Below are 21,949 nucleotides of genomic sequence, written 5' to 3'. Positions count from 1 at the left end.
GGCGCGCGGAGCTCGCGAGCGAGCCGCTAACCCCCCGCCCCGTGCCAGCCGTTGGTCCGCTCTGCGCGCACGCGCCCTTCTACCCCCCCCCGACCCGCGCACATGTGCGCTCCCTCCCGCGCGTGCGCTCTGCCGCCGAGCTGCCCCCCCCACACACCGCCCCCTGTGACGCCGAGCGGGCGCAGGCGCGCTCCCTGCGCGGCCGCCCCCCCCCGCGCCGCCCCGCCCTTACGCATGCGCCGGAGCCGCCGCTCCGCGCCGGCTGCCGCGCGTGTCTCCACCCCTGCTCGCAGGTGCGCGTGCGCGGTGCGCGCGGCGCTCTGCGTGGCGCGCGGCGCGGCGGGGGCGGGGGGGCGGGGCGGGTATATATAGAGCACGGCCGGGGCGGCGGCCGCCCCCTTGTCCCCCGGCCGCCGTCGGAGCTGTGTGCGCAGTGCGTGTGCTCCGGACCATCCGGACACGCCGGCCCGGCCCCGCAGCACCATTTATTACTAAAAAAATATTTAAAAAAGCCAAAAAAAATCCAAAAATCTTAAAAAAACCTTTTAAAAAAATAATCCTCTTTCCTCATCCAACCTTCCCGACAACCTTTCTGTAAACGGCCGGTTTGATATAAAATAACCCGGTGAAGCGAAGTCCCCGGACCCGGCGCAGCCGAGAGGAGACATACAGCGAGCCCGACTCCGCCGAGCGCAGCACCCGCCGCCGCCTGCTCCACCCGGCCCGCACGGAGCGACCCGACCCCCGCCCGCCCATCCGCCGCACCCGCTGCAGCCGTTGAGTCCGAGCGGCCCCTCGCCGCCTCCGCCGGCCCCGCTCGCACCGACCGCCGCGGCCTCTGCCTCGTCAGCGCCCCCCCCGCGCCGGGAGACGGCGGCAGGATGAACCCCAGCGCCCCCAGCTACCCCATGGCCTCGCTCTACGTGGGGGACCTGCACCCCGACGTGACTGAGGCCATGCTCTACGAGAAGTTCAGCCCCGCCGGGCCCATCCTCTCCATCCGCGTCTGCAGGGACATGATCACTCGTCGCTCGCTCGGATACGCCTATGTCAACTTCCAGCAGCCCGCCGACGGTGAGTGCCGGGCCGCGGGCGGCGGCGGAGCCATGTTTGTCCCCTGCCCCCCGCCCCGGCCGCCGCCCCGCATCCATTTTGCCGCCCGGGACGGGGCGGACCCGGCGGGGCGCGGGGGGAAGTTGGCGGCGGGGCTGCCGCTCACACGCGGCCCGGGCCGCCCGCGCCTCGTGGCGGCCGGAGAAGCGGGGGGGAGGCGCTTCCGCGGATCGAGAGCGGCCGCGGGGCCCCGGTGGTGGGCGGGGGAGCGCCCGGGGAGCCCCCGGGGCCCGGCGGGGCTGCCCCGCTCCAGGGGAGGGGGTTGTGGATGAGTGTGCGAGCGGCTCTTCACGTCCGTCCGAGATGAAGGGTAGCTTGAGGAAAACATCGCAGTCATTAGCACCTTTTAATAACCGCGCAGGAGCTGTGTGTGTATGAGTGCGTGATTAAGAGGCCGGGAGAAGGAAGTAGGGCGCACCGGCGTGGCTGGGTAGTTTCACAGGCGTCCAGGCCGAAGCGTTTGTTAAAACACCATGGCAGGTCTGTCACGTGCAGGGAGGGCATGAAACTACTCGGGCCTCCATGTGCTTCTTCCTCATGTAGCTGGAGCCCGAGCTGTGCTCTCATCCGTGTGACTTCGCACTAAACTCTGACATTGTTTCCCAACTCGTGTTTTTATGAAACTTGGTTTTTTACAAAGTGTTGCTGCTTCTCTGCAGTTATATCGGTAAAGAAACTTTCTCTGTAACACTGGGAACAGTGTGATCCATTTGGAGGGTGTTTTGACTAAAAGAGCCGAATGTGACGGTTTTAAGTTTTATGGAGTCCAATTTAAAAAAAGTAATAACTGACCAACTAGAAAATACGTGATTTCAAGTACATTTAAGTAAACAGTTTTCTATTATAATGGTTTTATTTTCAAGCGTTTGAAAGTGAGATACTGAAATTACAAACTTTTCAAGCAATTAAATTTAACTGGCTTTCAGAATTAGCTTTAGCATACAACCATTATCAGATCAGAGTTTGGTGTACCGATGGTATCTGTATGTAAGTAGTAAAAGTTACTGCCTCATATTCTTAATAGGCAGATACTTCACCTGTTAACAGCTCTCACAATTCAGAGAGCTTTTGATTTATTCAGCCATTCTTTAGGATGAGACAATTTGAATGCTTGTTTTGACATACTTTGCTTTCATTCAATAAAAGTGTATATGGTACAGTTTCCCAGAAAGAAAAACAAGGGGGGGTTAGCACAGGTCAGTACTGTGATACAATAATGTCAGGGTATAAGCTGAAGGTGATTAAAATGCTTCTTCTCCTTTGTATTGAGAGAGTTCCATAAGGGCTGACTTTATCTTGAGCAAGCAGTATATTTTATGACTTGGTTTGTAATTTTTCAAATGTGGAAACAAATACAGCTTTTTCACCTGAGCAGTGCTTAATTCAGAGTTTTTGAATATGTCTCTTAGAAAGGTGTTGTTACTCCAGATGTTACATGTATTTTTCAGACTTTGGGAGACACACATATTTTAGGCTACAACTAGTCTAGTTCAGCTAAAAGAATTTTTCATCTGTATCAAACTGCATCTGGCACATATCTGGAAGCAGTTGTTTAAAATACAGTTCAATGGTATTGCACGATTATACTTTTTCAAGATTTTCAGAATTTTATATTCTTGGCAAATACCTAGAAAGCATTTGCTGGGGGCTCTTTGTAGATCATTATGTTAATTTATTGCAACCTTGAAATAGGAGTTTTGAGGATGAATGGTTATTCTTAAAATAATACTGGTTTTATTTTGCTTCCAAACTAGATTCCTTTTATTGGTTTAGCCAAATTTTTAGCTACATCTCAGGCGATGCCTATTAAATAGCTAGTAACAACTACCTTGGGTTTTGAAAAACAGCTTTGAAGGTGTGCTTGACATTACCAGCTGTCTGTAAACGAGGGATCTCAAAGCTCTTCCAAAAACTAATTAGGCCTGATGACACATTTGTGAGGTATGCACACATTTCAGAGTTGTGACTTTTCTGAATTTGAGTCATAGTCTGGAGTAAAACTTGGGCAATCTTACTTAATCACTAAACTAGAAATATTCTTGAGTAATCTGAAACTGCACCAGAATCCCTTGGATTTTTAGAATGGTTATATTCCTAGAGCTTTTTTATTTCATAGCTATTGCTGTTTACCTTTAGCACAGGTTAGCATTAAGTGTATATTCTGTGTGATTTTGAAATTGTTAAAGTGGACTGTCCAGTCGACTAAAATGGGAGCTGGTGAGTCATTCAACGAGAGCTCCAAGCAGAATCAGCAGAAGTACAGCCTGGGTAGGTGTGTCCATTGGTAACAAGTTCGCTGCTGAATGGAGCTGCCTCCTGCAACCGGCACAGCCTTTTATGACTGAAATGTAATGAAAGTGAGCCAGTTTCACTCGTTGGTAATTTTAATGACAGTAGCTTGTACCTGGTTGTAGATGGAGTCTACTCATGTTTTAAAAATCTACCGTGGAATGACAATGTGGTGTTGATTAAGCAGAAGTATTTAAGTTTCTTGTACTGCTGCTCCATAGGAGAGATGAGGAGAGCTGTTGGAGTTTCCATGCTGTCCTTGTGGAGAAATTGCGTTAGTCTAAGACATGGGCTCACTATTTGTTAAGAGTGGTAATGCTTACGAAGGACCCATGGACCCAACTTTGAGTCAGATGATTGGGAAATGTGTCTAGGAACACACATTTTTGAGGAGTGTCAGGATTATTCTAGAAGCAATTAGCACGAATTAGAAAAGCCTCTTTTCTAGTAAAGGAAGCCTTGTTACAACTTCTAGAAATAATGAACTGTTTGTTGCTGGCACATCTATTGGTGCTGGTAGTAATAATTCTAATGACATCCAGGGCAGTAGTGAAGTCTTACAAGTTTCTGCTGTGGTCAGTCTGATATCCACAGGTTTTTTTTAGTTTTTAATTTTTTTTTCTTTTTTCTTTTTCATTTCCCCACACCCCCCCACATTTGTTGTATAAAGCCTTCCAATTACTTTTATTTCTCATTAACAGTATTAGGTTGCCTTTTCTTTCCTGCTTAATTTATATTAAAGTTTTTGAAAGCTTTATTAACTTACTTAGAAGACTGGCATGTAGTTTTTGTGGCTTCAGTTTAAATCAGTTGCTGAGTTGCTACTGTCATGTGAATATGGTAATAGTATCAATAATATTTTTCTCCATGAAAATGTTAGATATCCATCTCTTTAATGCCCATAGATGTCTTTCAGAGAATATAATCTTAAAATTTATTTCTAATCTGACAATGTCACAAGAAAGGATAATTAAACATGGTGTATCAGCTGAATTCCAGGCTCATTGCAAATTCTTTGGCTGTGACATGCAACAACATAGCTCAAGATAAAAGCAGGACTTAAAGAACAAAAACCTTAAATAAGGGTTTTCACAATGTGATTGGCCTTTGGTCCTCCCAAAAAAAATTAACTGACATGGTTGCTGTTTTTAATTAATGCTAATCTGATTTCAGTTGTGTTAACGTGGTGGTGTTCTGATATTTGCAAATTACAGTGAAGTGAGTTAATGCCAATGGCTGTGACTTCAGGTATTTACTGGGACTTTTTTCAGTGTTCTTCCAGACTTACAGGAATAGGGATGAAAAGGAACTGCTGTACTTGAGAACTATTGCTCTTTTGTGCTTAAATACGTTGTTGACTTAGAACATCACAGACATGTCTTGTGGCTTTGAAGAGACATGTGAAAACTGAACAAGTCTTGATACTTCCCCATCTAAATACACAAATAAAATCCCCTGATTTTACATGCAGGATTTAAAAAGTTAGTTACGGAGTTCTACTGGAAAAACTACTCCATTGGAGTAACAAAACCTGGTTTACATTACCCTGGTTTGCTGTTTTAATTCTTGCTCCTTCATTGAGCTCTTATGTATTTCATTGTGAGCTTTTAAAATATATGTATCATTTCAGATTCTCAAAACTTAATAAGTGCTAGTGTTGAATCTCTTTGAACTGTCTTGCCCAGAATTTCATCACAGATCTTTTTGGTCACTGACGAAGTTGTGTGGAACAGCTGCCTGAGCGAGGTTTGAACATCCTCCTAGCAAGGAAATTTTGTTGGTTTAGAGGTATTGGTACTGTAGGTGTTCTTGGGTTGACGTTTGCACAAGGCCTCATACAGGCACAAGCAGTACCCCTACAAGCATTTTTATTGACACAGTATACACCTATGTGATCTGGGATAAGCCAGCTGGTTTTCACAAATGTAAAAACTTTGTAATGGCCACCACTTGCTGCCTTTTTTCCTGTCACCGTACCATCTTTTCACAGACCTAGTTCTATAAGCTCATGAGATTTCTACAGCCTGCTCAGCTGACTTGTGCTACTTCCTAAGTGCATCTTTTGCTGATGAGTTTTTGCCAGTTCTTCCTTGCATACAACAGACTACATTGGAGGCTTAGGTTTGCATCTTGGTGATGGTGCTGGACTTGAAATAGTAAAAATATTATTAAGCATTGTAATTCAGCTGGTATTTGTGTGCTTATTAAGATAACTAGCATTTTTACTAATTCCATAATGTTTTTCCAGCTGAACGAGCTTTGGACACGATGAACTTTGATGTCATTAAAGGCAAACCAGTGCGTATCATGTGGTCTCAGCGCGATCCATCTCTACGCAAAAGCGGTGTAGGAAACATCTTCATCAAAAACTTGGACAAATCAATTGATAACAAAGCTTTGTATGACACATTTTCTGCTTTTGGGAACATCCTGTCTTGTAAGGTTAGTGAAAAATAAAACATATTGACACAAAGACTTCTCAATTTATGCTGGAAACATTCCATGGGTATTACAACAAGGTTTTTCATTAATAGGTGGTGTGTGATGAAAATGGATCCAAGGGTTATGGATTTGTACATTTTGAGACACAAGAAGCTGCAGAAAGAGCAATTGAAAAAATGAATGGTATGCTGCTTAATGACCGCAAAGTGTAAGTACATAAATATGTATTTGGCTATCAGCAAACTGAAATTCATTTTACAGCAAAGGTTTAAAAGCTTACTTAGGAAAGGAATGTTCTAAAATTTTCTTATTTTGAGATGATGTAGAGTTTTAGTGCTAGGGATTTTAAGAATTGTGTTATCTGCCTATTCTAAAGGCAGACTAAGTTCAAAAAGGCAAATAATGGACTCTGGAGGAAAAAATCATTGTATTAATTGTCTTCCAAGCCAATACTGTAATGAGGATTTGGCATCTTCCCTGTTTTTCTGATCTTACTGGTCTGAGATAAAATACAATCCATTGAGTATTCTGAATAATACTTCCTTTGTAAGAGTTGTGAGATAGGTGTGTTACCCGTATTTTGGAGTCAGCTGATACTTAGAGTTAAAGTTACTCGGCACTAAAGAGTGGTCAGATCAGACCAGTATTTTTGTATGAATGTCTTTTAATAGGCATATCTAGGGAGTAGAAAATAAAACTTAGAGAAGCGTAATGTTTTAAACATTATCACTGTTCACCATTGTAGGAAAAAAGTTATTTGGCAACTTGTTTAATAATATTTAGGCTGGGGGAGTGAGTGTGCCTCACAGCTATGCCTAGGGGATCATTATGGTGTTTGGTATAATTGCAAAAGAACGGCTTTCTAAATACTTAGGAGGGTTTGGAAAAAAGATAACAGAAGTCAGCATCAGGTTACCATCATGGATTATTTTTATATTTAGAAATGGATAGATCAAGTCGCATATAGGGAGGACATACATGAAATGCCAGTCTTCCTGCTTGTTCTGTTCTTGACTGCCATACTGTGGATGCTTTTATTCAGCATCCATGTTTATATAACCTTAAATTAATAAAAATGGTCAGCATGCAGTCATAAAAGCATGTGGGTAAAATAAGATCATGAGAGTTAATTTTGCTTTGAATTTCTATTCAAGCTGGTCTTGTAGAAGTCAATTAAAACACTTCACTCACTATCAAAATCTGCTGAACACACTGCACTTCCATTCTTACTATACTTGATTGCTATAAACTGGGTGAAATGTTCAAAGTTTAAAAATTACTTAGTTACTGGATGCTACTGTATTGCATTTGCCAGATTTGGAACTATAAGGTTAGTACAATAAAATTTTAAAGGGGGAGTCTGCTACAGTCAGAAATCACTGTCAACCACGTACACTCTGTGCTAGGGCAGGTCCTTGGGCTGCAGAATGTTATGTTCAGGTTCTGTACTTTCTGACAGTATGAGCTGTCATTGACATTGGTGCTCCCAGCCAATTTGCAATGGTATTTGACTCAAGAGCAAATTAACTATTTATTTCACTATGTCTTTAAAAAAAAAAAGTCTTTGATATAGGCTGGAAAGGTGTGTTAGGGAGTGGGGGTAGTTAGTTAAATATTGCTTGCTTAAAAACTGGATCAGAGAGCAGTGACTGCTTTAAGGCTGCCAAGTTTTTAGTATGGCAGAGGGATTATGCTGTTATCTAGAATTTCTGTTTAGCCTCTTTACTTAGTACTCTTTCCATTGTCGAGCTCTTGTTGTCAAAGGCTGTTTTGCAAGAGTGAACAGTCTCACCAATGGCTTGAAAGTATTTTCATGCCTCTTAACTGGGATAAACATGCTGAGGTAGCAAAGGATAGTGGAATTTTTTCTGATGGAGTTTTATCATGAACATTTTATCTAAAGAATTTCATACCTATAGTGAACGAGACTGATTAAGAATAAAATACAGTGCTAGAGGACTAAAGTAAATGTTTAAACCTTGAGAGACTTGCTTTAATCTGTATTACTCTGTTCTTCCTACAACTAGATTTGTTGGAAGGTTTAAATCCCGCAAGGAACGTGAGGCAGAGCTTGGAGCCAGAGCAAAAGAATTCACCAATGTTTACATCAAAAATTTTGGAGAAGACATGGATGATGAGAGACTTAAGGAACTCTTTGGCAAGTTTGGTAATGTCTTAATGTTTATATAAACACAAGTGAACTTCAACTTACTACTTGTATCTTATCTGTACAGTGCCCTGAAATACAAGGAATCAGGGCTGTCTGATGTTGATTTAAAAATGTAATAAAGGTTACTAAAAAGTTGGTACTCTAATTTCAGTTTCAAAAGTGCAGTAATATCTGAATTTTAAATAGGCAGAATAGCATATATAATCCTGTCATCAGAACTGTTTCCAGTAATCTGAAAATAGTGTGTCTATGGGTTCGGCCATTTTTTGAAAGTTGCAAATAGAAGTGTTTTCTGGTTTAGTACAGACTGATGTTATGAATGCACCTACAGGATGTGTGACAAATGAGTTTACTGTTGCTTTCACTGACCTGCAGACTTACCTCTGTTATTCAGTTGTATTGTGGTGGTTGACCTAATACTAAATTATAAGGAACTATTCCAGTGCCAAGCTATGACATTCTGCCTTGATCCTCAGTTACACACAGGGCAAAATTATGGCAGACATATGACCATGATCTAGTAATGTATATGATGTGTCACCATCAAAAGAGGAAATGGCAAATCCCTTAATGCAGTTACAGGTTCTTCACCTTTTATTTTCAGTCTCAGCTTTTTTTAAAAATTTTCTTCCCTGTATGCTTCTGATGTTCTCCAGTGGATATTATATAAAGCAAGGGAAGCCCTAGTACAAGAAATACCCTGTAGCAGCCTTAAGCATCATGTACAGGAAATTCCTTTCTGCTCTTCAAGTATCTGTGGTTGAAACAGTAACAAATTTAGCTGCTACAGCTAAATTAGCTACTTCCAATTGAGTCTGTGAACTCCAATTTTCCAAAGATCTGGAATTGCTGAACTAGGATGCCCTTTCACCAGGATAAATAGTAAAATGTATACCTAATTGCAAGGCCTCCCTCTGGCTTTTTCAGTACCTGTTTCAAAGGATGGAAGTGCTAATACTTTTAAAAATGTCATAATTTTTAATGATAAAATAAATTTCATTCACTTTGAGGTAAAATTTTGGTTGAAAATACAGTAAAAAGAAAATCAGCATGGCAGACTTCAGCCATAATGGATGAAGTTCATTGGGGCAAATTAGTAATTTCTTATTAATGGGTGATACTATTATTGGTGCAGGAGTCCTTTGTAATACAAGTGAAATAAACTAAATATTATCTTCTAAAGAGCATGTTCAAAAGGTAAGAAGAATACACTGTATATGAAGCATAAGTATTTCATTCTCCTTTTAGGTCCTGCTCTAAGTGTGAAAGTTATGACTGATGAGAGTGGAAAATCTAAAGGCTTTGGCTTCGTTAGTTTTGAAAGACACGAAGATGCCCAAAAAGTAAGCTTTTGGACTTAATTTTAGGAATTCTATAACTGAGACCCAAGTAATATGTTTCATTGAGTGATTAAGTTTTTTTAATTGGTCAAGGACACTACAAAAAGAAGTGCTCACTCCTTAAATTACTTAACACAGTTTCTGTAATTTAGAATGCTTTCTTATGAGTGAATGTCAATTGGTCTAAGGAGCCTGTTAAGTCAAGATACTGTGATACAGCTGGAACTAGTGCAGATATGGGGAATCTTGAATAATTTAAAAACCTGTTGTAGTTGGGCTTAAAGGTCTCAATGATATTTGGACTCTCTCATGCTGAGGAATATACAGCACAGTAAATTACTACATCTCTGAATCATTGGATCCAATGTGGTTGCACAAAATGTTTGTGCAAGGCAGAAGGAATTGTGTTTTCAAACTGTAGCTCTGCAAAGTCAGCAGGAAAGCTATTAGTTTTATAAAGCATGTTTGGCACAGCTGTAAGAAAATAGTCATAGAGCCATGTGATGTTGCTTTTACTCTGAGGGGTAACTTTGGAAGAAGGGTCCTTTTTATTTGTGTATATGTCTGTAACATGCCAGTATGCTGTATAACTTAATTCTTTGTCAATTGGTTGTTTTGATATGTCAGTTGATTGTGACAGTAGGGACATAGCATCAGGAAAAAAATACAGTACAGAACAAATCATGGCAACAAACAAAAGTTTGCTTTTCAAAAGGCATTTTGGTGATTTGTCACTACTGCGAGTGTACAAGTGAGAGATTAGAACAAATCCTGTCTTAACATCTACATTTTTCAGTCTAGCATACATTAATTGATGAATAGTTTCTCTTACTGTAGTCAGAATCATGTTAGGTATTTTAAATTATACAAAATTCCATTATCTCTGTAAATATGTCTAAATTGATCATAAATATATACAATAAACTGGTGACTTCTGGTTTTAAATTAATTGAGCACATATGTGCCAGAGTTTTCACATCTGAAGAGTTGTAACAGAAGTAGTTCATATTTTCATACTTCTAAGTATTTCCTTAATGAAAGACTAAAAGTGAAAAATAAAAAAAAAAAGCTATACATGCTATCCATAGCTTAACATATAGTATAGAAAGATCTGATAAGTACTATGGTTTCAGATGTTACTTTTAAAGATAGCACTAGGTGAATTAAAGCTTTTCAACTTTATTTGCTTACTTTTCTCTGCTGTTAGCAAGATAAGGCTGGAGAAATAGCTCTTGCAACTTGGGATTTTTCATCCAGCTTCATATAAAAAAAAGTGTTTTGCATCCCTTGTGACTTGTCTTCAACAAGACAGAAGCATACTTGGAAAGCAATTTTCATGTTAGCATAAGTGGGGAAGTTTGGGGGTATTTTGTTTCAATTAGTGGTATTTTAAGATGGATTAGCTCTTTTTCTATAATCCTTATGTAGCTTTTTATATTTAAATTGCGTTTTTTTTGTATGTCTGAAAAATGCTTGAGTACGAAGCACTGCTAACTTGTTTTTTAATGAAGGCTGTAGATGAGATGAATGGGAAGGAGCTCAATGGAAAACAAATCTACGTTGGCCGGGCTCAGAAAAAGGTGGAAAGACAGACGGAGCTGAAGCGCAAGTTTGAACAAATGAAGCAGGACAGGATCACCAGATACCAGGTTCAGTTTTAAAGCAAGAGGACTAACTATTACATGGTATTTTGAGATTTACACAGAACACTTGCTTTTAAAAATAACTTGCCTGTTTTCTTAGGGTGTAAACCTTTATGTGAAAAATCTTGATGATGGGATTGATGATGAGCGTCTCCGAAAAGAGTTCTCCCCATTTGGTACAATCACTAGTGCAAAGGTAAAAGTTCATCGATTGTGCTTATCTGTTCTCTGAAAATTAGTAGTGATCTGTCACCAAAGAAAAGTTTATTTCATTCAGTAACAGATGTGATCCACTATAAATGTGGGCATAAGCTTTCTTGATTATTGTACACATCAGGTTAAATACCATATGATCATCCTTTCTTGAAATAAACTAAGTTGTGAGACTAGTGTGAGAAAAATTACATCTTTCCAGTGCAATATTGTGCTCATTATTATTTCAATGAGATTTTCATCTCTATTCAGGTAACAGTTAGCTATTAATTACACAATAATACTCATTTTTATAAAAAATACAGTAAAACAAACTGTGGTCTCACTTCTAATAAGCTGAAACAAGAAACCCATGCAAGTTCAGTAGGCATGGCACAGGACATTTAGTTATAAAATTAAATTTTGTACTGACAGGTGATGATGGAAGGTGGCCGCAGCAAAGGATTTGGATTTGTATGCTTTTCGTCACCAGAAGAAGCCACCAAAGCAGTCACGGAAATGAATGGTAGAATTGTGGCTACTAAACCATTATATGTAGCTCTAGCCCAGCGTAAAGAGGAGCGCCAAGCTCATCTCACCAACCAGTACATGCAGAGGATGGCAAGTGTAAGAGCAGTACCTAATCCTGTAATCAACCCCTACCAGCCAGCACCTCCTTCAGGATACTTCATGGCAGCTATTCCTCAGGTATGTGTAGAGATGAGTAACTGTATATTTTGTACTGTGTTTAAAATCTGCTTAGATTTAACAGTAAATATAACTTAGCATGTGTCCATGATTCCAGCATTTCAATTTCATAGTAGGATGGTGATGGGCTGTTCAGCATGCCCCTCACAGACAACAAAGTTACATGATGTTGTTGTGTTTGGCAGACTCAGAACCGTGCTGCGTACTATCCTACTAATCAGCTTGCTCAACTTGCTAGACCTAGTCCTCGCTGGACTGCTCAGGGTGCCAGACCTCATCGTAAGTCACTTCTTTACCTCTTTCCAGTGATTGCTGTAAACTCTGTAGCATTTACCTTTGCACTTTCAAATACATTTTCATGGCACTGCAGTATCAGTCTTCTCTTTGTTGTGTTGTCACCACTCAGTGTTTCAGCATGTAACAGTATATTTTTTCCAAACCACAGCATTCCAAAACATGCCTGGTGCTATCCGCCCAGCAGCACCCAGACCACCGTTCAGTACCATGAGACCAGCTTCTTCCCAGGTTCCAAGAGTCATGTCAACGCAGCGTGTTGGTGAGTTTGATTTATGCAAACTTTAGGTATTAGACTTCTGTTCCAATTTTGCTGGTTCAGCATGATCTTGCAAAAGCATTTGGAAGTTTATTATCACACATGGTAACACATCCTCCTTTTATGGCTCTTCCAAATGAATAAGCTAGTATCACCTTCTAGTAATTGCTTTAAATACTGTCCCAGCAAAGACTCCAGATGTGATCCCATCTCTTTAGGATGAAGTACTTATTCTTGTGTGTGCTTCAGTAATACAGTATGATGGCTTCTGTAATTTCTAAACATAGTTGCAGTAATTGTAATAGTAGGTTGCATGTAGAAATAGAGATGATACAATTTTAGCTCTTACTATTTTTTTTATATTTCATATATACATATTTTATTATTGTGAGCCAGTATCATGAATGCAAAATCTGCACATCACTGAATGACACCAGCATTGTCTGTAATAGAATGGTCTGGGTTGGAAGGAACCTTAAAGGTCATGCAGTTCAACCCCCAGAGGCAGGGAACTCTCTACTAGGCCAGGGTACTCAGACCCCCATCAAGCCTGGTCTTGAACATCTCCAGGGATGGGGATTCCACAACCTCTCTGGAGGCATAATTCTCCCAGAATGTATTAGACAGCCATCTACTTCCTAAAAGTATCTTTTTTAGAATGACTGACATAATGTGCTCAGGAAATCAAATGTCCTTTAGCTTACAATGAAATTACATTAATACTCAAACAAAGTGGATTTTGTATCTCAGATCTTTTTTCAGTAGCATGTAAAAAGGGTAATTCATGAGTGAAGTGACTGGATAGTAGCATCCAGTAAATTTCAGGGTTTGAACCTTTGGATGTGACCAGTAATGTGACAGTTGACAGCACTACTAAGACGAATCTATAACACAATACCTAATTTAGGTATTTGATTCAAGTTGGTTTGTTGGGCAAAAAATAATTATAATAATAATTATTTGGATATGGAATTATGTTACTGTTTTTTCAGCTAATACATCAACACAAACAATGGGTCCACGTCCTGCAGCAGCAGCCACTGCAGCCACTCCTGCCGTGCGCACAGTACCACAGTACAAATACGCTGCGGGTGTTCGCAATCCTCAGCAGCATCTCAATACGCAGCCGCAGGTTGCTATGCAGCAGGTATGTGATCTGGGGAACTGCTCTGTGCTTTTACTGATGCTCTTTGCACAGGAAGGTGGTGAGGGTGATGGAAGAGCAATTCAGGCTCTGCATCATGGCAGTAGAGTAAAAGCACTAGGGAATTGAGTATATTTCAAGTTCACCTGGGATAGGATGTGATCCTGTGTTGCTTCATACTTTTCAGTTCCCTCATACCTTAGCCTAAATTCTTATGTTTGCTCCTCAGTGGGGCAGTTTCTAATAACCTTCAGCATCATCACTCAGCTCTAACCAGTAGTAGTTGATTAAATAGACATAGCTGTTAGTTTCTTTGATGTTTCTGACACTGTAGGCATTGTGTATGCTGAGTTGTGAATTACTGGCTATTTGAAGCTGTACCTAATTATGAAGTAGAATTTCATTTTCAAATGTTGTTAAATTAATTTGCAGCCTGCTGTCCATGTGCAAGGTCAGGAACCTTTGACTGCTTCCATGTTGGCTTCTGCCCCTCCACAAGAACAAAAGCAGATGTTAGGTATGTACATGATACCTTTCTCTACGCATTGTAGCAGAAGGACAGTCAAAGTACACTTTTATCAATCTTAAAATGCAGAGTAAATTGTTTTAGCAGTAGAACAAGGTGTTGTGTTTTCCTTATCCCTTAAATTTAGGCTGGATTTGTCCCTGATTAGCTTCTTTCTCTCTAGGTGAACGTCTATTTCCCCTTATTCAAAACATGCACCCTACTCTGGCGGGTAAGATCACTGGTATGTTGTTGGAGATTGACAACTCTGAACTCCTCCACATGCTCGAGTCTCCTGAGTCTCTTCGTTCGAAGGTAGGGGGACTTTGGCCTTGCACTGGTTCCATAGGTGGTTAAGTCTACATGGATCTAACAGGTGTTTGTGCTGGTACAGTGGAGTAACAGCAATGCAGCGGTGGCTCAGGGCAAGAGTACCCTCTCAAAGGGTGACAGTGACTTACATTGCATAAACTGGAATTGTAATGTTCTCCTTTTTCTTTTTAACAATGCAGGCGTTGTTTATATATATGATTTCCACTGTATTATTAAATATAAACAAATTGCTATGCTTCCCTTAATTAATTTTTCTTTTTTACTGAACAGGTTGATGAAGCTGTAGCCGTACTACAAGCCCACCAAGCTAAAGAGGCTGCTCAAAAGGCAGTTAATAATCCCACTGGGGTTCCAAGTGTTTAATAAGTAAGTTGGACCACTGTAGTTCCATAGGTTGACTGGGGCAAGTCTTTGGTCCATAGCTCTGTGTCATTTGCAGCCACAGGAAGTAACAGCTATGGTAAAAACCTTCTGTCCTCACTTGGTTAGCAAAAGTTACTGATGTGTCGTTGTTTTTAACAGCACATTTAGCTGGAATTTGTTCTAGGCATGTGTACAAAAATGGGCAGTTCTGTCAAATGCTACTATTCATACTGTTGTTTGAGAGCAACTTATGGAATTGAAATAAACTTAAAAAGGCATTCCAACCCCTTTTTACCTTAAGTCATTAAAGAGCTTATTTACACTGTAATCTGAATATACTTACCAAATTCTAAAATTGTACAGTAAGTGAAAATTAAACTATATATTGTCTTGACTTCACATTTGGGTGAATTTAATGTCAATTAAAACAATGATTTTTCTTCATTGCCTTCTGTGGGGTTGGTGTCTTAATTGTGCATGACAGAGGCAAATGGTGGTACCTTAACAATTTTGATAGGGAAGAAATGTGAAGTTGAACATAAAAAGGAATCTGTTATCTCTTCTGTCTGGTTAGGTTTTGCCTGTGGACTTGCTTACCACATTTGTAGCTATCATTTGAAGGTGCCTGCTTTAACATCTGATCAGACAGAATTTTCTTTTTTTCTTGATATTTTAATTTCTGCAATTTTCCTTTTGGAGTCAAAATTTGAGTCATGATTTTTACACATTTTTTTTTTGCTAGTGACACTTTCACAATGGAGGTAAGTGCTGAATAGGTTGTCTCTCCTAAACTAAGATGCCCAGACTTTGAGACCATTACTCCGTCTGCTGCATGATGTTTTAATAATTGAAAATTGAAAATACTACTAGAGTAGTTATTTGATGAGCCTCAGTGTGCTGGCCTCAAGAGTAGATGTGACCTGAGGTCAATCACCGTAACACTGTGCTTAAAGTGGTGCTGTCTGAGGTACTGCCCAGTTCTAGAGTCAGTTTTGTCTTGCCAAGGATCACAGACTTTTGAATACTTTTGTGTCCCTAAAAAGTGGGAGGGACCTCTGATACTCTGCTTCTAAAGAACTTTGGTGTCATTGATACAGTGAAAGCCCAGAGTGCTGTGTGGCATACAGCAGCAGAAAGCATATCAGAAAATGTGTAAGGTGCTGCTTTCATTTTAAAACGTAACAGCATTGTTCTTCTTTGCAGAACTATCCGGGACTACAATCTAGAACTTCGCTTCACCGAAGAAAAAAAAAATCTAAACATGGAAAAACTATTAAATATTGAGAAAAACATTGCAAAATATAAAATAAATAAAAAAAGGAAAGGAAACTTTGAAGCTTACGTACAGAGCAACGCCGGGGCTAGCAAAACAAATGCTGGTCCTAGATTACTTATTGATTTAAAATTTAAAAAAAAATAGTAAAATAAAAAATACAAATTAATGTTTTATAAACCCAGGGGAAAAGAATTTTCAGCACAGTACAAAAATTTAAAGCATTCCTTTCTTTAATTTTGTAATTCTTTACTGTGGAAAAGCTCAGAATATCACCACTGTTTTAGTTGACAGTGAGAATTGATAGCTGAGCAAAGAAACATAATTTGGATTATAAAATTCTTGGTTTAATAAAAATTCCTTAAACACTGACTTAGTTGTGATGGTTTCTTTTGTACAGTGTAATTTTCATAAACTTGTCATCCAGAATGCCAAGTTAGAATCCCACTCTATAGTATGCTTTAGTGGATTGTAGAGAAGATTAGCCTACACCTGTAGACTGTAGAAGTGAAGGGAGGGGGAGAAATGTTTGGGGTTTTTTTAATAAATTGCTGCTTTATCTGAATCTGGTCTAGTGTACAATAGCACAGAAGTAATTCTGTCTTCACCCAGGGATGATGGGATCTTCAGGTCAGTTTGTGTCACTAGAAGGAGTTTGCAGTGAAATGGCTAATGGCACTAAAGTGGGAAGAGGCAGCACTGCCACATGAGCTGTTTCATTTGCTACAGAACCATACTGAGGTTGGGAGTTTTGTGGGATTAACACTTAAATGCGTAATCAAGCTAATTTTTAAATGCATAACGGAGAGAGTAAAAGGGCTTTTGTTGTAAAACAAACTTTCCTGTGTGAGTTAGCAGATACACTGAAGTTTGTCCATCCACAGATGGATTGTCCTGCAGTTGCTGCCCTGTAGCTGCTTTTCTGTCCCCCCCTCCCCCCCTTTTAGAGAGGGAGTACTTTCTGCAGACCTGTGGAATGGGAAGGGATATTTTCTGCCCAGTTTAGCCCATAATTGGCTTTATAAGTTGCTTTGTCAAAATTGATAATGCAAAGGGAGAAATGAAGCAGTGAAAAATGGCATGTCCTGCTTTTACAGAGAAGAGGGTAAAACTTGGCATGCTGGGATGGGGTTGGGAAAAGGGCACTAAGATCTGTTAGTCAGGGAGGAAGGCATGACCTTTAGCCACTGGAATCTGTTGGGTTTCAGTTGCTGTATGTAAAGAGTAAAGGCTTTATGGAATTCACAAGAAGGGAGCAAGAAGGGAGTAGTTGGTTCTGGAAGTCTCTGAAATCCATGTTGTGTGGCAGGAATAGCAGTGTTCTCTGATCTGTTGTTGCAGTCAAAACCCTTTAGTATGCTCTCTGAAGTCCCCTAAAAGACAGTTCAAGAGCCCCCTTATTTTTCCTGTCTTGCAAAGATCTTCATGTTTTCTGTTATGGAATTTGAGAAATAAGCTTAGCATAATGAGGTGAAATTGGTCTGGTGTAAATGGATTCTAATTAAAATCCTTTGCTGTAAAAGCATTAGGTTAAACTTGTGTAATTCTTACACTCAGTCCTGTCCTGTCCTGATGGTGACAGACTGGGATAGCCTTTCAGTTGCAGTCATGCTGAGATGTATGTCTAGAATTAAGAATTTTTGAAATTGGATGGTAAATCCTACAAAAGAGATAGTTCAAGGAAGATATGTACATGTTAAGAGGCTGAATTTATAACTTTGATTTTATGTAATGTCAACTATAAAGACATTTAAACTTCAGAGACAGTTTTAATGACCTAAAAATATTTAGCACCATAATGGGAATGCTGAAGAATCTGATGATATTAAAGGTTTAATGGAAGGTCTAAAGGATAATACAAAAATCTTCAGGATTCTCAGGGCACTAGCAGGAAAGTAAGAGGCCACCTCACTTGTGCTTGTTTTCCTAGATAAGTTGGGTGTTCTGTGAGTCTGCTGGAGTTAACCAAACTAATTTTTGTTTTGTAAGAATGAGCAAATTATTTAACATCTTGCCTATGGGGAAACTGAAAAAGGAGAACAGGAAGTCATCTGGTTTGTACAAGATTTCTGTAGGTGTGTCATGCACTAGCATCTGTACCAGCATGAAATACTGGTAGTAACTTCTGTGATGGAAGGAAACAGTGAGGCAATTCTGCCGAGGTGATCGTAACGGCTTAAGAAAACAAAACTGTGGGTTGATTGGGTTTATTTTTTCATCACAGTCTGCAGAGGTAATTCCCTGCTGCAGATGCCTATTTAATAAATGTCTTCTATTTTATTTCTAAATATTAAAGATAGCAAACAAGTCATTTTTTAGTGTCTTTACCAATGTGTCTTTGCAATACTACTGTAAAACAATGCAGCATGCAGAAAAATCAATTTTTTCAATGGCAGTAGAGAACTGTTCCCTTGGATTAAGAGGCAGCCTGACTAGTAAGCACTTCCTACTGCCACACGTTCCCTCTAGTATGTGTCAGAGGCTTATGCTGATCCTCTGCACCCTGCAGCCAGCCAGTGCTAAGCTAATTTTGCTGGATCCTCTGGCATTTCATTCCTTCAGTCCTTTTGTGTCTTCCATCCTAACCACAGCAAACACTTTAGAGTTTAGCAGCAGCCAAAAGCCTGCTCCTGAAATGAGTAGCAGTTTGAATGAATGTGCAGTATTATATTTGCCATCTGCTTTTCCAAGCAAAATGTGGCTTTATGAGCAACTAAATCAAAGGTTTGGTGCAGAGGTAATCTGGATTGTGCACATTCTCTTTGCTGCTCTGCTGAAGTCTAGGGAATTGAGAGTTCACTGAGTCCACAGGATGAGGGGGCAAGGTGGTGGAAATTAAGATGTTCTAGAGTCTCGCAATGTCTTATTGCCCTTTTGCGCTAATTAGGTGTCTACCCTTGAATAAATGGTGTCTTCAGTCCTTGCATCTTGAGTTTCCTTCTTTGTAACATTCTTAATGATTGCTATGGACAGATAACTGGATGTTCAAAGGTAGCCACTTAACATTTTGAGTTAGGAGTCTTGGAAAAAAGCTTTCCTGAAATCTACATCTAGTAGACATATTTCTGCTTGGGATAACTGAAAAAAAAAATCCAAAACCTCCCCCAAACAACAAGGATTTGTAATCATTTTCAATAGGTCTAGGAGTTGTGGTCCAAACTAATGCGCTAGGGAGAGCCACACTCCTTGGGGCTGCAATTCTCACTAGACTTTTGTTGTTACGTGTGAGTCCATGTGGTGTGACTACCTCGCTGAAGGAAAACTTTTAGTCTCGCTTTTCTTCTACAGGATGTGGTCAATGAGAAGGAGTGGCTGTGTGGAAATGAAAATGCAGCTGGCAAGGTTACAAATCCTTAGGATGTTGCATTTGAAGTGAATACAAATTTGAAACAAATGTTTTAAGCTACACTAAGACCACAAGGTGCGCACGTAGATGCAACTTGGGTAAGAAGAAAAAAGAGTATTTTCAAAAAAATAATTTGAAACTTAGATTTCTCACTTGTATTGGGATGAACATAATCATTAAGAAAGAAAGATTTGACAAGCTAGGCCAACATAATGGCCCTTTTGTACATGAAGTACTAAGAGCAGAATATTTGCCAAATTGACTCCTATCTCCCATGTCACCTGCTAAGGAAACATCCCTCATCATGTAGTGTTCCAACTGGCTATAGCTGGCAAGACATCTGTACTTTTTTATAGCTCTAAGCATGTTTTAAAGTATACCACATGGTATCTGAGCATTCAGAAACTAAAAATGATGCCCTGGGCAGGCTGTGTCACATTTTGGTTGCTGGGACCTTGGGTTACATGTGTTCTAGGTTAAACCTGAAATCACCAGATGACATAAAACAGAGGTTACACTTCAAAAAGTGGGCCCCAGGCATATTATGTTGTCATATCTATAAGCAGAAGCTTACTTAATCCTGTCTCTTACCACTGCTAGAGATTTGCCACCTGTGGCAAATCCTCAAACACCAAAGACTTAACTAAGTAAGCCACCTACTTCGCCCCTGCCCCTATCAAGTAAGAGTGGGACAAAGGCAGAGACTATGGGTTGGGATAACAATTTACTGAAAACAACAAGCAATGGAGTACGAAACGCACAGTAACAGCAGCAATATTAGTTACAAGAGCATGCAAAAAGAGAAGGTGCTTTACCCACAAAAAGGTGTTCACCACCTCGACTTAGTTCCACGTGGTCCCAGAACAAAGCCAAGATGGTGGCTGTTACCACGCTGGCAGCTCCCTCCTGTCCCTGGGCCTGCGACAACAGAAAACAACAATGGACAAGCTCCCAAAAGCAAGATTGTCCGTGTTGTGCTGGGGCTTGGGGAGCGCTGCAGATTTGACTCCACACCACTGCTTTGGATGCTGGACTCAATTCTGCATGGTTGCTACCAGCACCACCAATTTTGATTGCTCTGCCCGACTCCACCCAACTCTGCTCTGCTCCTTTCAGCTCAGCTTGGCTGGGCTTGGCTCAGCTTCCCCTGGCTTGGCTGGATTGGGGCTTGCCCCCACTTCCTCCGTTCCCTGGCGCCATCCTTCAGCACCACGTGGATTCTGTGTTTCGATGCTTTTTCTTCAGCACCACGTCCTGTAGCTGTGTCTCAGAGAAAACAGGAGGGGATGGATGGCAATGGCACAGGACAGGGTCCGCAGGGCTGATGCTGACAGCCTTCCCACTGGGGAGAGGGAGGTGAAAATAGTGCAGTTTGGGGTGCACTTGTTGGAAATGATACAGCTTTTAAATTTTTTGATGTAACTTTAGTCAGGAGGCTGCTCACCTTTGCCCCAGGGGGAGCGGAATTAAGTTTCTCTTCAAAAGATTCTGTTCACCAATGCTGGGTGAGGCCTGATGAGCTTAACATCTACAGATTTGGAGTAGCCACAAGATACACAGGAGATAACCAAATATTAACAAACATCACCCCCTGGTGCAGTCAGAGACACCTGGTCTGGGAAAAGATTGATAAGAGAACCATAGAATGAGGACCAAATTAGCATCAAAGGCAAAGGGATCAATAACCAATAGGAGATTGAATGCTAAGAATTGTGTAATTTAGGACCAACGAATGAGAATGTCTTTGGGATTTTTATGCATAAATATGTGAAAAGTTTGGTATAGTACTATGTGTGATGGAATGATTTTCACTGCACAACCCAAGTATGTGTGGATGAAATTATTTCTATTGCACATCCAGGCCAAAATAACATCATGGCCAGAATAATGTAATGCTAATTCTCTAACACTGAAAAGATGATGTTGGAGAGTTTCTGTTTTTCCTGCAGTTTTGGTGACACTCTCACCTTTGCTTCCCACCAAAACCATGTCCCCAACAGTGACATGTGGGTGGTATAGAACAACAACAGAGCCACGCCACACCACGACCTGCAACCAGGACACCACCAAAATAAGCTCAGTTTCCCCTCCTGTAGTTTTCAGGAACCAGATTTAGGCAGATCAGAGGAGACCAACAACCTAGAACAACAACAGTAGAAAATTCCTGTGACCTGGAGCGTAGCTCTCTCCTCTGTCTTCTATACCTCACATTTTTCCATTAAACTCATTCTGCAGGTGCTTAACCTCCCAGGTTACAGAAGTGGAGACATGGATTTGCAAAGTGGCTTGGGATACAAACAAGGATGCACATAGCAGCCTTGCTCAGGAGTAGAAGAAAAGCTCTTCCAGAGCTCCTTAGGGTGTGGGGTGCTTCATCTCCCAGGTACACCAGAGCAACTGTGACACCAAGGCTGTAAAGTTGGCTAAGAGTTGGTTGTGGGGGTGCTCCTGAAGTCACCAGACTGGTTACATTTGGCTGCACAGACAAAAAATAAAAGCAAATCAAGTTATTGAACACATTATACAATTTTATTT

At 40.6% G+C, this 21,949-nt stretch overlaps 2 protein-coding genes across 2 annotated transcripts in view; both read left to right on the top strand.

Annotated features, from left to right (window-relative positions):
* Positions 1-406: 406 nt before the first annotated feature.
* PABPC1 (poly(A) binding protein cytoplasmic 1) lies at positions 407-16,440 on the top strand. The gene is made up of 15 exons (XM_082287448.1): positions 407-1,074; positions 5,651-5,844; positions 5,937-6,052; positions 7,872-8,011; positions 9,263-9,357; positions 10,866-11,003; positions 11,098-11,193; positions 11,625-11,897; positions 12,083-12,176; positions 12,343-12,453; positions 13,443-13,597; positions 14,027-14,111; positions 14,284-14,414; positions 14,703-14,798; positions 15,999-16,440. Exons 1-14 carry the CDS (start codon positions 882-884, stop codon positions 14,793-14,795), a joined length of 1,914 nt encoding a protein of 637 aa, XP_082143574.1. The 5' UTR covers positions 407-881; the 3' UTR covers positions 14,796-14,798; positions 15,999-16,440.
* The window catches only part of SNX31 (sorting nexin 31), a gene marked incomplete at both ends in the record, with an annotated part of 34,264 nt that continues 27,865 nt past the window's right edge, over positions 15,551-21,949 (top strand). The window contains 1 exon segment of the mRNA XM_082287343.1: positions 15,551-15,556. Within this exon segment, the coding sequence (XP_082143469.1) occupies positions 15,551-15,556 (6 nt within the window).

This window comes from Coloeus monedula (assembly GCF_965178545.1).
Source record: "Coloeus monedula genome assembly, chromosome: 1".
In the NCBI taxonomy this organism is placed as follows: Eukaryota; Metazoa; Chordata; class Aves; order Passeriformes; family Corvidae; genus Coloeus; species Coloeus monedula.
Note: the sequence above shows the minus strand (reverse complement) of the source record. Positions and strands in the feature narration are given on the sequence as shown.

Coding starts and splice junctions, on each gene's coding strand:
- PABPC1 (XM_082287448.1), top strand. CDS start 882: ATGAACCCCAGCGCCCCCAGCTACCCCATGGCCTCGCTCTACGTGGGG. Junction 14,112..14,283: donor AGAACAAAAGCAGATGTTAG/GTATGTACATGA, acceptor CTTTCTCTCTAG/GTGAACGTCTATTTCCCCTT. Junction 14,415..14,702: donor CTGAGTCTCTTCGTTCGAAG/GTAGGGGGACTT, acceptor TTTACTGAACAG/GTTGATGAAGCTGTAGCCGT.